The 12,091-nt window shown below is 34.5% G+C and overlaps 1 protein-coding gene across 2 annotated transcripts in view; it reads left to right on the top strand.

The window, feature by feature from the left end:
* Positions 1-12,091, top strand: part of Sara (Smad anchor for receptor activation) — a 418,622-nt gene that overhangs the window by 338,515 nt on the left and 68,016 nt on the right. For both annotated transcript variants that reach the window (XM_090410157.1, XM_090410156.1), the window contains one exon: positions 9,860-10,010. In XM_090410157.1, coding sequence (XP_090266283.1) covers positions 9,860-10,010 — 151 coding nt within the window. The remainder of the gene's footprint in view (positions 1-9,859; positions 10,011-12,091) is intronic.

The raw sequence follows: 12,091 nt of genomic DNA, 5'->3' as shown, positions 1-12,091 counted from the left end.
AATACCTGGAAGAACATTGTAATAACATAGATGAATTATTTAAAAAAGAAAACATAGAGAAAGCTTATAAAGAAATTAACAAACTGACTTTCAAATTTAATAAGAACAGCAAAAACAATGCCATCAAAGATGAAAATTGAAAATTACTAATAGAATCTGAGGATATATTAATGGAATGGAACAATTATCTTGAAAATCTCTATAATGGCGATGAACTTGATGTTGAGATCAGCATAGAAAATCAAAATGAAGATAATCTAGGATCCCCAATAATGCGAGAAGAATTTGATAAAGACTGTCTGAAATGAGTAATGGAAAAAGTCCAGGTGTAGACAATATTCCTATAGAACTGCTGCAAAATCTAGGTGATGAGACAAAAACCTTACTCTATCAATTAATAGCCCAAATCTATGATAGAGGAGAAATACCAAAGGAGTTTATGAAATCGACCATAATACCAATACCAAAAAAGAATAATGCAAACAAATGCAGCCAATTTAGAACGATAGCTTTAATCCCACATGTTAGCAAAATTCTGCTAAAAATTATTCAAAATAGAATTTATTCAAAAATAGATTGTCTATTGGATGAATACCAATTTGGATTCAGAAAGAATAAAGGAACAAGAGAGGCAATAGTCTGTTTAAGAACAATAATAGAGAGAAGATTAGACCTTAGTCAAAATAATACTTACATTTGCTTCCTTGATTTAGAGAAAGTGTTTGATAAAGTAAACCTGCAAATACTCCTAAATTGTCTAACTAATATCGGCATAGATTTGAAGGATAGGAAAATAATTTATCAAATTTACAAAAATCAAAATGGACGGATTAAAATCAATGATAAGGAGAATATAATAAATATCATAAGTGGAGTAAGACAAGGATGTATACTTTCACCACTTTTATTTAATTTATATATTGAAAAGGCCAATCAGGAAACTAAAGATAAAATAAATAGTGGCATAAAGATAAATGGTGAGCAAGTCATATGTATGAGATTTGCTGATGACATAGCCCTTGTAGCAGAAAACAGAAGAACGTTAAAAACAATGGTAGAATTACTAAATAATAACCTTGAAAAATGTAAAATGAAAATCAACACAGATAAGGCTAAAATCATTGTTACAGGCAAAATCCCTATCAATATAGAGCATATAGACATCAGCGGGGAAACAAATAAAACAAGTGAAAAGCTTTAAATATTTATGAAGCCTAATAACAGAAGATGGCAGAACAAGAGAAGACATAAGATCAATAATAAACAACACAAAAGCCCAATTTTCTAAGATGAAAAGCATTTTAACAGGAAACCTCAACCTACAATTGAAAAAAAAAATTAGTAAAGACATTGATATGGAGCATTGCACTGTATGGATGTGAAACCTGGATTCTAGGCAGAGAAGATGTAAGAGGATTGGAGGCTTTTGAAATGTGGTGCTGGCGTCGCATGAACAAAATAAAATGGACAGAAAAAAAAGCAAACCAACAAGTCCTGAGAGAGATAAACGAAACAAGAACTCTAATAAAATCGATCAAAATTAGAAGGGATAGGTGGTTTGGACATATACTTCGACATGATGTACTTGTGAAAAGAATAACTGAAGGCAAAATAGAGGGGAAAAGAAGAAGAGGCAGACCAAGGAAAAGCTTTCTTGACCAAGTCAAAGACAGCACGGGTTTGAGGAGTTACCAGGAGGTTAAGAAGAAAGCCAATGACAGAGCGGAATGGAGGAAATTGCTGATGGGCTACCAGTCCCAAGACTGATGCAACTGATGATGATGAATCTTGTACACTTTCTAGTCCATCCGAAATCCTCTCTAATACCCTCTCCCTAAAACGATTTCTCACACTCTCTTCTTTTAAGCAAAACCACTTAATTGTCTTCATCCTATGGCTTCCAGGGGTTCTTATCTTTGATCTTATTTTAAAGTCTGTGCACAGCAGTCGGTGTTGCTGTGCCACTTGATCTGTTGGATAATTACTTTACAATTTGTCACAACCTTAAGATGTTTTCTTCTAGTCAAAATGTAGTCAATTTGTGAACTGTTGTTACCACTCTTAAATGTTATCAAATGTTCTTCCCTCTTGTAGAAAAACGAGTTCACAATTGCCAGATCAAACGCTACTGCAAAGTCCACAACCCTCTCTCCTTCTTGTTCATCATTCCCACTCCGTGGCCACCATGCACCCTTTCACAGTCTCTATTCTGTCTCCCTATGTGTCCGTTCAAGTCTCCTCTGACAATCACCATCTCGTTTTCCTCCATTTCCCTCATTTCTTCATCTGACACGTTCCAGAACTCATCTTTCTCTTATGCTGTACAGCCAACTTGTGTGGCATATACACATAATACAACCACTCGCTCTTCTCCAAGACCCAATTTCATTCGCATGATCTTGTCGTTCCTTCTACCTACTTCCAGTACTTCGCCCTTCATTCTCCCACACACCACAATTCCTACACTATTTCTTCCCTTGTTATTCGCTCCAGAGTAGAACAATTTATATCCATCTCCCAGTTCCTTTGCCTTTCCACCCTTTCACCTTGTCTCCTGCATGCACAAAATGCCCAACTTCCTCTTCCTCATCATATCTGCCACCTCTCTTCCCCTTCCAGTCATGCTTCCAACATTCAGTGTTCCCACTCACAACATCCTCTCCACCTGCTGGGCTCGCTTCTTTAACCGCACCTGTCCTTGATGCGGTAGCCCTCGTCCACTTCTCGCAGCTGTAGGGCGATGTGGCTGTGCGTCGCTTAAGGGGTACACCCTAGCCTTCATATCATTTTCTCTTTGACTCATATCATAGCTAGAGCTGGCAGTGAAGTTTTACGACTGGATGCCCTTCCTGACACATCAACCCTCGCCATTTATCCGGGCTTGGAACCGGCACCTATTGAGGCTAGCTTGCCTCCTTCGGTGGCTGCATAAGACGAAATGACTTAGCAAGATAGGAAAGATTCACCCCTAGCTCTTGAATACTCTAATGGTATCAGGGGGAAGAGTAAGGAGAGGAGAAAGAAGCAAAGAAAGAAGGGGAGGGACCAGTCTACAGAATAATATTACAGATGTATATTACATGAAGTAAGACACGGTCCAGCATCTGGTACCTCAGGTTTGCCATGCCTGTACTCACTTAAGTGAGCCCTTGAGGTGTTAAAATCATTACCTATGCAATTTAAATAAGATATTTTTCTAGCATTGTGTATAGGAAAAAAATATTAGATAGATAATCGTGTAATCTCTCCTGAGTAACTGAACTATAACTGATTGTAAACTATTACAAAAATTGTTATTACTACTAGTAATCCATAAATTGTTGTACTATATGACTTGCGCACTGTACAAAGTATGAGATAAATTGGAATCTGAATTGAACCACATGTGAAAAATTGTAGTATTATGTCTTAAATTGTATGTAATTATATTAAATTGTATGTATTATAGAAATATGTGTATTATATATATTACACAAATTGTATGTATACATATGTAATTTATTAGACAGATAATAATGTATTATTTGACATTAAAAAAAATTATTATTATAGTATTACACTGTATTATTGTTGCCACATGTGTGAGCCATTATAGTATTATTATTATTACCAAATATGCACTGTTCATCAGGGATCCGAGTTGCATACATATCCAACTGAAAGACATTCTGAGGAACATATATCATCTATAACCCAGGGACTGCCTATACTCTATCTTGGATGTATCATTCAAGACAGTGGTGTTCTCCAAGGATCTGTCTTAAGTGTGACACTCTTTGCTAACAAAATTAACTCGATCACTAAACAGCTTCCTCTTATTACAGGCAGTTCTCTGCATGTAGATGTCCTTACAATTTACTGTCACTCTTATAACCCAAAGGTAATTTAAAGACAACTTCAACAAGGAACTGATTATGCCTTTCCATGTGCTCTTAGTAATGGTTACAGGTTTTCAGCAGAAAAAAGTGTTTGTATACTTCTGCTGAAGCACACTCTTCACCAACATCCTGAGTTAAGAATTGGACATAGTTTTATTACAGTAGCAACAGAAGCCAAATTCTAACGATTCCTGTTTGGCAGAAAGCTTACATTCCTTCACACTTTTTCCTCTACTGCATGGGCTGTGGAACAATATTCATTGCTTTGTCTTCATCGTGCACTGATACATTCAAAGCTAGATTATGGGTCTCACGTCTATTGTTCTGCAAGCAGAGTATCCTGTGATTGCATAACTTGCATGTCATCACCATCCTTATAGAAATCAGATACCCTTAAAAATTAATTTTATGGGACCAATTTTCATTTATTTCACTGATAACCATAATGCTCCCAACACCTTCTTTAACCCCTAACTTAGATATGCATTAGCATTGGTTTAAGCTTATTTTCACAATTCACAATATGCATTAGCTTATGTAATTATATACTTGACCATAGGTGATGAAAAGTCTTTTTTAATACTTATTTTTAAGCAACAATTATCTTTGAAAGACAAGCTGGAGACCAGAATCACATTATTGACATTATATCATGAAAAGTTAGTCTGGTTGGCCATTTTCTATTATTTTTTGCAAACTTTATTATTTATCTTTCGTATTGATTTTTTTAATGAATAAGTTATATAAATTTATCCTTCATTATGAACAGTAAATGAAAGAAAATGCAATACTTTTTTAAGTTTTGTGAAATTCAAAACTCAGCATCAAGTTATGGGACTAGAAAATATTAAAAACACTGCAGAACCCATTTTCAATACAAGTGACTCAAGGAATTCAAGTAGTTGTGCTACAGAGTTGCATTCTGTAATGTATAAAAATATCCTGGAACTGTTTACAGAAACAAAATTAGTTCAAGGTTTTTGAGGCCTTTAGTTCACAAATTTCACAAAAAAAAAAAAAAAAGTACTGCCATAGCTTGACCAGAAATCTCCTGGTCTCTAACTGCTTTCCAAAGAGAGATGGATTCTAAAATGTTTGAACACCTTTTTAATACCACCTGTTGCCGGCCTGGTTGGCCAAGTTGTTAGCATATCTGCTCTCCAGCCAAAAGGCTCCTGGTTCGAATACTGCCATGGACATGGATGTTTGTAATTGTCTGTGAAAATACTAGTAGTGGTGGGCAGTAGGTTCTTTTGGTGTAGATGATGCAGTTTGCTGTGGTTGGTGGATTGAGTGGTGTAGGCAGAGAGTTGTGGAGTGGGTGTCCTTGCTTGATGAGTCTTTGGACTCCTTGGAGATATGATATAATGATAATGTTATAAAGGTAATTCAGTAAACCATTTACTGACTTCAAAAACTTTGTAGGCCAAGTAGTAAAAACAGTAGCAAAATGACATGCAAAGAATTTGTGTCGGCTACTGTCGATGTTGTTAAACAAAAATTAGTTAAGGAAATCAAAGACTCAGTAGGAATTCTTATTCTTCTAGCTGCTTCTACAGATACTACAAATGAGGAGAAACTCATCCATTATATGAGATGCTTAAATGAAAAATAGAAGAGGCATTTGTTTACATAATTCCTCTCCAAAAATCAGATAGTGTACTTCGATAGGTGAGAGAGGGAAATAAACAAGTTATTCTTGTCGTGGAAGACTGGTACAGTGAAACTTGTTCAAAGCAGAATCTCAAGGGTCCGAATATATTTTCCACATTGGCCAAGTTTCCGCATTATACAAAATTTCAAAAAAATTTTAAATCCATTAAAATCATATTACATGGTACATACCTATTTATGAGTACATACCTATTTGTGAAAATCAGCAGCGCATGTCTCTTGTAAGTAGGTGATACTTGTAGACCTATGTTATTAAAATAATAGTAATAATAATAATAATAACACATTATTAAAGTACTGTATTACTGCTCTATTACACTGCACATTACACGTTTCCAATATACAACTCATTGAGATTTCTTCCACAGATCCAACAAAGAAACTTATTTCCACTTTTTTGTGATCATGTCTTTTTGAATGCAGTCCTTAACTGTATACAATAGTTCAAGAAGGCTGGAAGGGTTTGAATCAGTTGTAAATAAACTGCATTACTTCACTGATTCGTTTGTACGAATTTTCATTGAAATATCCTGTTCTCTGGCTGCTGCTTCTCCTCCTCCCTCCTCTTCCTCCTCCACATTTTTGTTTTGTGTATTTCTTACCGCTAGTAAAGCTGTAATGTGTGGCTAGATGGTCATCACTCTGAACAAATTTCTCTGTATCACAGGAAAGTTCTTTTCCTTAGCAGAGATTGGATATTGCAGTAATGTTTTCACTTGCCTCCTCCAAATTATCTGCCACATCACTTTCCCCAAACCCAGCTTTAACAAAACACTTTTTTACTGTTTCTGCTTTAATTTTCTTCACTGCCAACCCGATCCAATTCACAGCATCTAGAACCGATACAGATCTTGCTAATGCGTAAAAGCTATTTGCTTTTTATACATTCGAAATCAAAGATTGCATCAGAAATCTTCTGTAGTGCGATTTGAATGTGTAAATAACACCCATATCCATGGGCTGTAACACACTTGTTGCATTTTCTGGGAACTAGGCGATTTTCACATTTGAAAGTGTTACCTTTGGGTGGCAGGTAGCATTGTCAAGAAAAAGGATGACATTTCTATTTTCCTTCTTCATTTTTGCTTTAAACATCTTTAACCACTCTTCCATTATAGCTGTAGTCATCCAAGCTTTTTTTATTGTTTCTCCAAATCACTGGTAAATTATTAATTTTCAGATTCTTGAAACATCTTGGTTTTGCTGCTTTTCCAATCACGAGAGTCTTTTTCATTTCTCCCACCATATTCCCACACAATAACACTAAGTCTTTCTTTGGACTTTTTGCCCCCATTACACTTTTCTCCATTAACTGCGATGATTTTGTTGTTAATGTCTGAAAAAACAATCGTGTTTCGTCTGCATTGTAAATGTTTTTAGGTTCATATGGTTAAATCAATTCTAGCAGTTTTGGTTTCCACTCACTCACTGCACTTTCATCCACAGACTTCGTTCCACACAATATTGTGCCTCTTCTTAAAACTATCCAACCATCCTGTAGACGCCTAAAACTGATCATTCCCGAGAGATTTGGCTACTGTGAGAGCTTCACTTTGGACCATTGGACCAGATATGTGAATGTTTTTATATCTTGCATTCGTGAACCACTCCCACACTACTTCATTGATTTCCTTGTTGCCGGTTACCTTTTCCTTCCTCTTCATTCCGCTGTGCCCTTGCAGCCACTCGTTCATTATTTTATCCTTTTGTTTAAGTGTGTTGTATACTTGCGTTTTGCAACGCTTAAACTGCATCATTATTTCCCATGCCGAGAGTTTATCCTTTTCTTTAGCCTCAATGACTGACTTTTTCGTTTAGCGACAACGTCACATACAATTTAGCCATGATGCAAAAAATTAACTGATCAGTTTGTTGAAATTCGGGTTACTGAAATGTTTGGACTTACCGGAAACTGACCAACATTAATTCTCAAACAAAACAGTAAAAGCAACACAAGTGCCAAAATCTAATAAATATAGGTGTATTTTTAAAACACTTTCTGCTTTATACAAGTAATTTTTAATAAATTCTTCAAATATTGCTTTCCGTTTCTGCATTGGGCAGATTCCGTATTATACAAAATAAATAACACTATAATGCCTATTCTTCTGGCTGGGACTATATCATTTGTTCAGATTGAGCAAGTTTCTGCCTTATTCACGTTCCACATTGGACAAGTTTACTGTAATTGGTTGGAAGGTCATGGAACAGAAGTAGCATGTAATATGATTTGGGAAAAATGTGCTAGTGGCAAAATTAAATAGCCATGCCAGGTATTACAAATTATTGCATATAATTTGAATTTGGTTGTTTTAAATTTTATTGAAGATCTCTCTCTCTACACACCCACCCACTCACCTTTTACCACAATATATACTATGGGCTAGTAAAATTTTTTTATGACCATTAGATGTGTTATTTCTGGAACCCTGGATATTGCTTTGGTTTATTAAATTTTTTTAAAATTTGCTTTTTGTACATTAACAGGATCTTTGCTATCATTTCTCTAATAAACTCCTAATCAACCAACCAACCAGCCTCTTGTGTAGAGTTGTCAAAAAAACAAATCAGTATTAATTTGTAGAGTTGAGACCATTGCCATCCTGGATGTATTATATCTAGGCTGGATCTCCTGTGGAAGATTGAAATTATTATGGTGATAACATAGAATATTGTTCCTGTGTTTGGGAACGGTACTCTCATTCCACGTACACCATGAAACTCAACTTTGTTTAGCTTGGGAGTTTTATGATGCATGTGGAATAGAAGTACTGTTTCATAAAAGTTGTCTAGAGGCATTAATTTCCATTGCCATTATTTACTCTTTTTGTCATATTTAAAAATCAGTTGCATTCCTTAAACTGTGGTAGAAGACATGCAACAACTAATTATCATCCAACTTTGTATTCAGTATAACTACTATTGATACTACTCTATACATTATATCTATAATACTACTAATAATACTACTCTATATATTATATCTATAATACTACAGTGTCGCCCTTTTTCTATATGATACAGAAATAATTAGTTGTTTATGGCATTATTCACAACTTGTATCTATCTGCCTAATCCACACTAGCATATTATAGGATTTCTTTAAACCTTTTTTTTTTTTGGTTGGAATTTATAAGAAAGGGGAAAGAGCACCGCTCATACCAAATGGCAGCAAAAATGCAGAATGAAAAAAAAAGCTGGTATTTGACTTTGATATTAATACATTATTTATGCTTTCAACTGTTACCATAGTACATCAAAGGAAGCTTTAATATAGTAGTGTTCTGTGGCCTGAAGTTTTTTTATTTTTTTTAGTAATTGAATTCACTGTAATATTGTTTTTAGTGAGAGTTGACTGCATATATCTAACAGCTCCTTTGTACCTGACCACTGTGAGTAAATCCTTCTACATTTAAAACAAACTTTGATTTCACTTGATCATGATGCACATGGTAACCTTTCATGAGTAAGATTTAACATGTTGACGGCTCTGCCAACCATTGAAGGGCACAGTGAACTAGATAACTTCCTTGTCATTCTCGTAGATAACAAAATTGTCTATCACTGACTTGGGTTTAGGTAAAACTGTGATACACTGTGGTTGGCTTCTAACATAAACATGCTTTCAAAGAGTCCATTTTACAAATATCTTTAACATTATGGCAGTCACTGCATGCTATGTTGGCTGAGCGATTAGTACAAGGTGGATGTGCTAATTTAGATTTAGTTCTGGGATTTAGATCCCTCCTTTGCATGAATGATTTGTGATTGTGTTTAGGTGTTAGATGAATTTCAACTCCCAGTGTGAAACCACTACCCTGCTTAGTGGAGGCATTAGTATCCTGAAAAAGTGCCATATTTAGTTTCTTGATTATTGAATTCTTAACAAAGGATTACATTCAGTATTACAGTATCATAATTGTAATCCTTAGTACTGCTCTCAGTACTAAGATGTACTATTTTAAAAAAAGTCATTTAGTAGTTTTTGATAAAAATGCATAATTTTAAAAGTGAACAAGAGAAAGTGTGTGTGTGTGTGTGTGTGAAAGAGAGAGAGAGAGAGAGAGAGAAGGTGAGTATCAGAATGAGTAAATCAAGTTATATACAGTTATAGAAAATTGCGACTATCCTAATCTGTGCAATATTTTATAGTGAAAACATGCACATAAAAAAAAAAACCTTTAAAAAAATCACATGGAATGTTTGCTGGAAACTGAATCTCATATATGACATTTTGTTCTATATCGGTTAATTATTAATTATTTTGACATCTTAAATATCTTAATAACATAGATTTTGAATTTTAGGTAATGAAGGTACTCAATAATAGCAATGATCATGTTTTGGCAATGGCATCTAACTTCAGCATGGAAGCAGATTCCCATTTGGTTTGCATGCAGAATGATGATGGTAATTATCAAACACAAGCCATCAATATCCAAAATACACCAAGAAAAGGTAACATTGTTTTATTTTAGTAAATTTATTGCATATTATTAGTGTGAATTTATTCTTTATTAGATAAAAAGTGATTTACATTTTTTTTTTTTATATCGAACTAACATGAGAGGTTGCAAAACCTATAATACATCAGTGGACAAGATATTGAGTAGACATAAAACAACATGGAGTAGTGTCTGCTAATCACTACTCAATTTGAACCTCTCTTCTAGCCTTAATGAATTTTTACGTCCACCAAAATATGGATATGAAGCATACAATAGAGTTGGGGAAACATAAATAAAAAATTCATATTTATAAATTTAGGGACACAAAAACACGTGTTGAACAGATTATTTTATTAATTACTAATAAAATAAAACTTGACGTTTCGACCCCTGTATCGAGGTCATCATCAGAAAAATACAAGTGTATAAGGAACCAAGCTACATGCTCATGCCCTGTATACTGGTAAACTAAATCTACGTAGTTAATTAGTCCTTTTCCCTAGCCTGACCTCTAGTGATAAAAAAATTAATAAATAAAAATAAATAATAAAATAATAATAATAAAAAATTAAATAAATAAATACAACTACAATAAACTGCTAAAGCCCTCATGTATTAATATTCTTTTGGATTTGTACAGTTCTGATTGTTATAATATGATTTCTTTCGGTTGCTGTTGAATGTTACAAACACTTCACCAGGTTGTCTTCTTGTAGTGGGATTTTTCTGTGGCTAGTTAAGGTTGTTATATAGGTTGTAGATGGGTCCTCCACATTCTTGAAATGGTTAGGCCATCATTTTTGTTGAGATTTGAGTTGTGTTTGAGCATTTCACATGACTCTTTAAATTTTCTCTCAAATCAGGTTTTGGTGCAGTGGCGGCGGCGGCGGCTTTAAATTTAAACCAGGTTTAAATTTTCTCTCAAAACCTGGTTTGAGAGAAAATTTAAAGAGTCATGTGAAATGCTCAAACACAACCCAAATCTCAACAAAAATGATGGCCTAACCATTTCAAGAATGTGGAGGACTCATCTACAACCTGTATAACAACCTTAACTAGCCATAGAAAAATCCCACTACAAGAAGACAACCTGGTAAAGAAGACAACATTCAACAGCAACTGAAAGAAATCATATTATAACAATCAGAACTGTACAAATCCAGAAGAATATTAATACATGAGGACTTTATCAGTTTATTGTAGTTGTATTTATTTATTTATTTTTATTTTTTATTTATTTATTTTTTTTATCACTAGAGGTCAGGCTAGGGAAAAGGACTAATTAACTATGTAGATTTAGTTTACCGGTATACAGGGCATGAGCATGTAGCTCGGTTCCTTATACACTTGTATTCTTCCGATGATGACCTCGATACAGGGATCGAAACATCAAGTTTTATTTTATTAGTAATTAATAAAATAATCTGTTCAACACGTGTGTTTTTGTGTCCCTAAATTTATAAATATGAATGCTGATCACCATGTAACCTTAAAAGAAAGAATAAATAAAAAATGCTTGCCTTCAATTATCACCAGTAAGAGGTGTGATAATCCTTACTCAGGAGAACCCTTAATTGGATAATTCTCATTTGTAGCTACTTCTCAGAGCCTGTGCTACTAAGCACCAAAACAAGTAGTTCCTTATAGTACGTGAAGTGTAACTAATTTTAAATAGAAATATAGGGATATAGAGGCATACGGTTTACGGAAAAGTCGCCCCTAGCACATTTCACCCCCTGTAGATAATGAGTAGTTTACAAAAATGTAAAGACAGTCAACTCTCAATAACTCTAATTTTTAATGAAGTCCCAGCCCCTTTAGTGGAGATTCAATGTTAAAGTCTCTCGATTACTTGAATCGAACTTCCGATAACTCTAACTTTTCCGAACAAATTTTTAAAATTACATTCATGTACAAATTGTCATGTAGCTTTTAAACTAATTTCTCCCCTTTTGGTTGTCTTCAGGGTTCTCTTTCCATTGTGAAAGTATTAACTGGAACTGTTAATCCTTTCACAAAGGAAAGAATACATACTTGACCATGGGGTTGATAGTCACATGGTTAGTGACGGACATGGGGGGGGGGGAGAAC

This window comes from Typopeltis vanoorti, chromosome 20 (genome assembly GCF_054136105.1).
Source record: "Typopeltis vanoorti isolate ZY-2024b chromosome 20, IOZ_Tvanoo_1.0, whole genome shotgun sequence".
Taxonomy (NCBI): Eukaryota; Metazoa; Arthropoda; class Arachnida; order Uropygi; family Thelyphonidae; genus Typopeltis; species Typopeltis vanoorti.
Note: the sequence above shows the minus strand (reverse complement) of the source record. Positions and strands in the feature narration are given on the sequence as shown.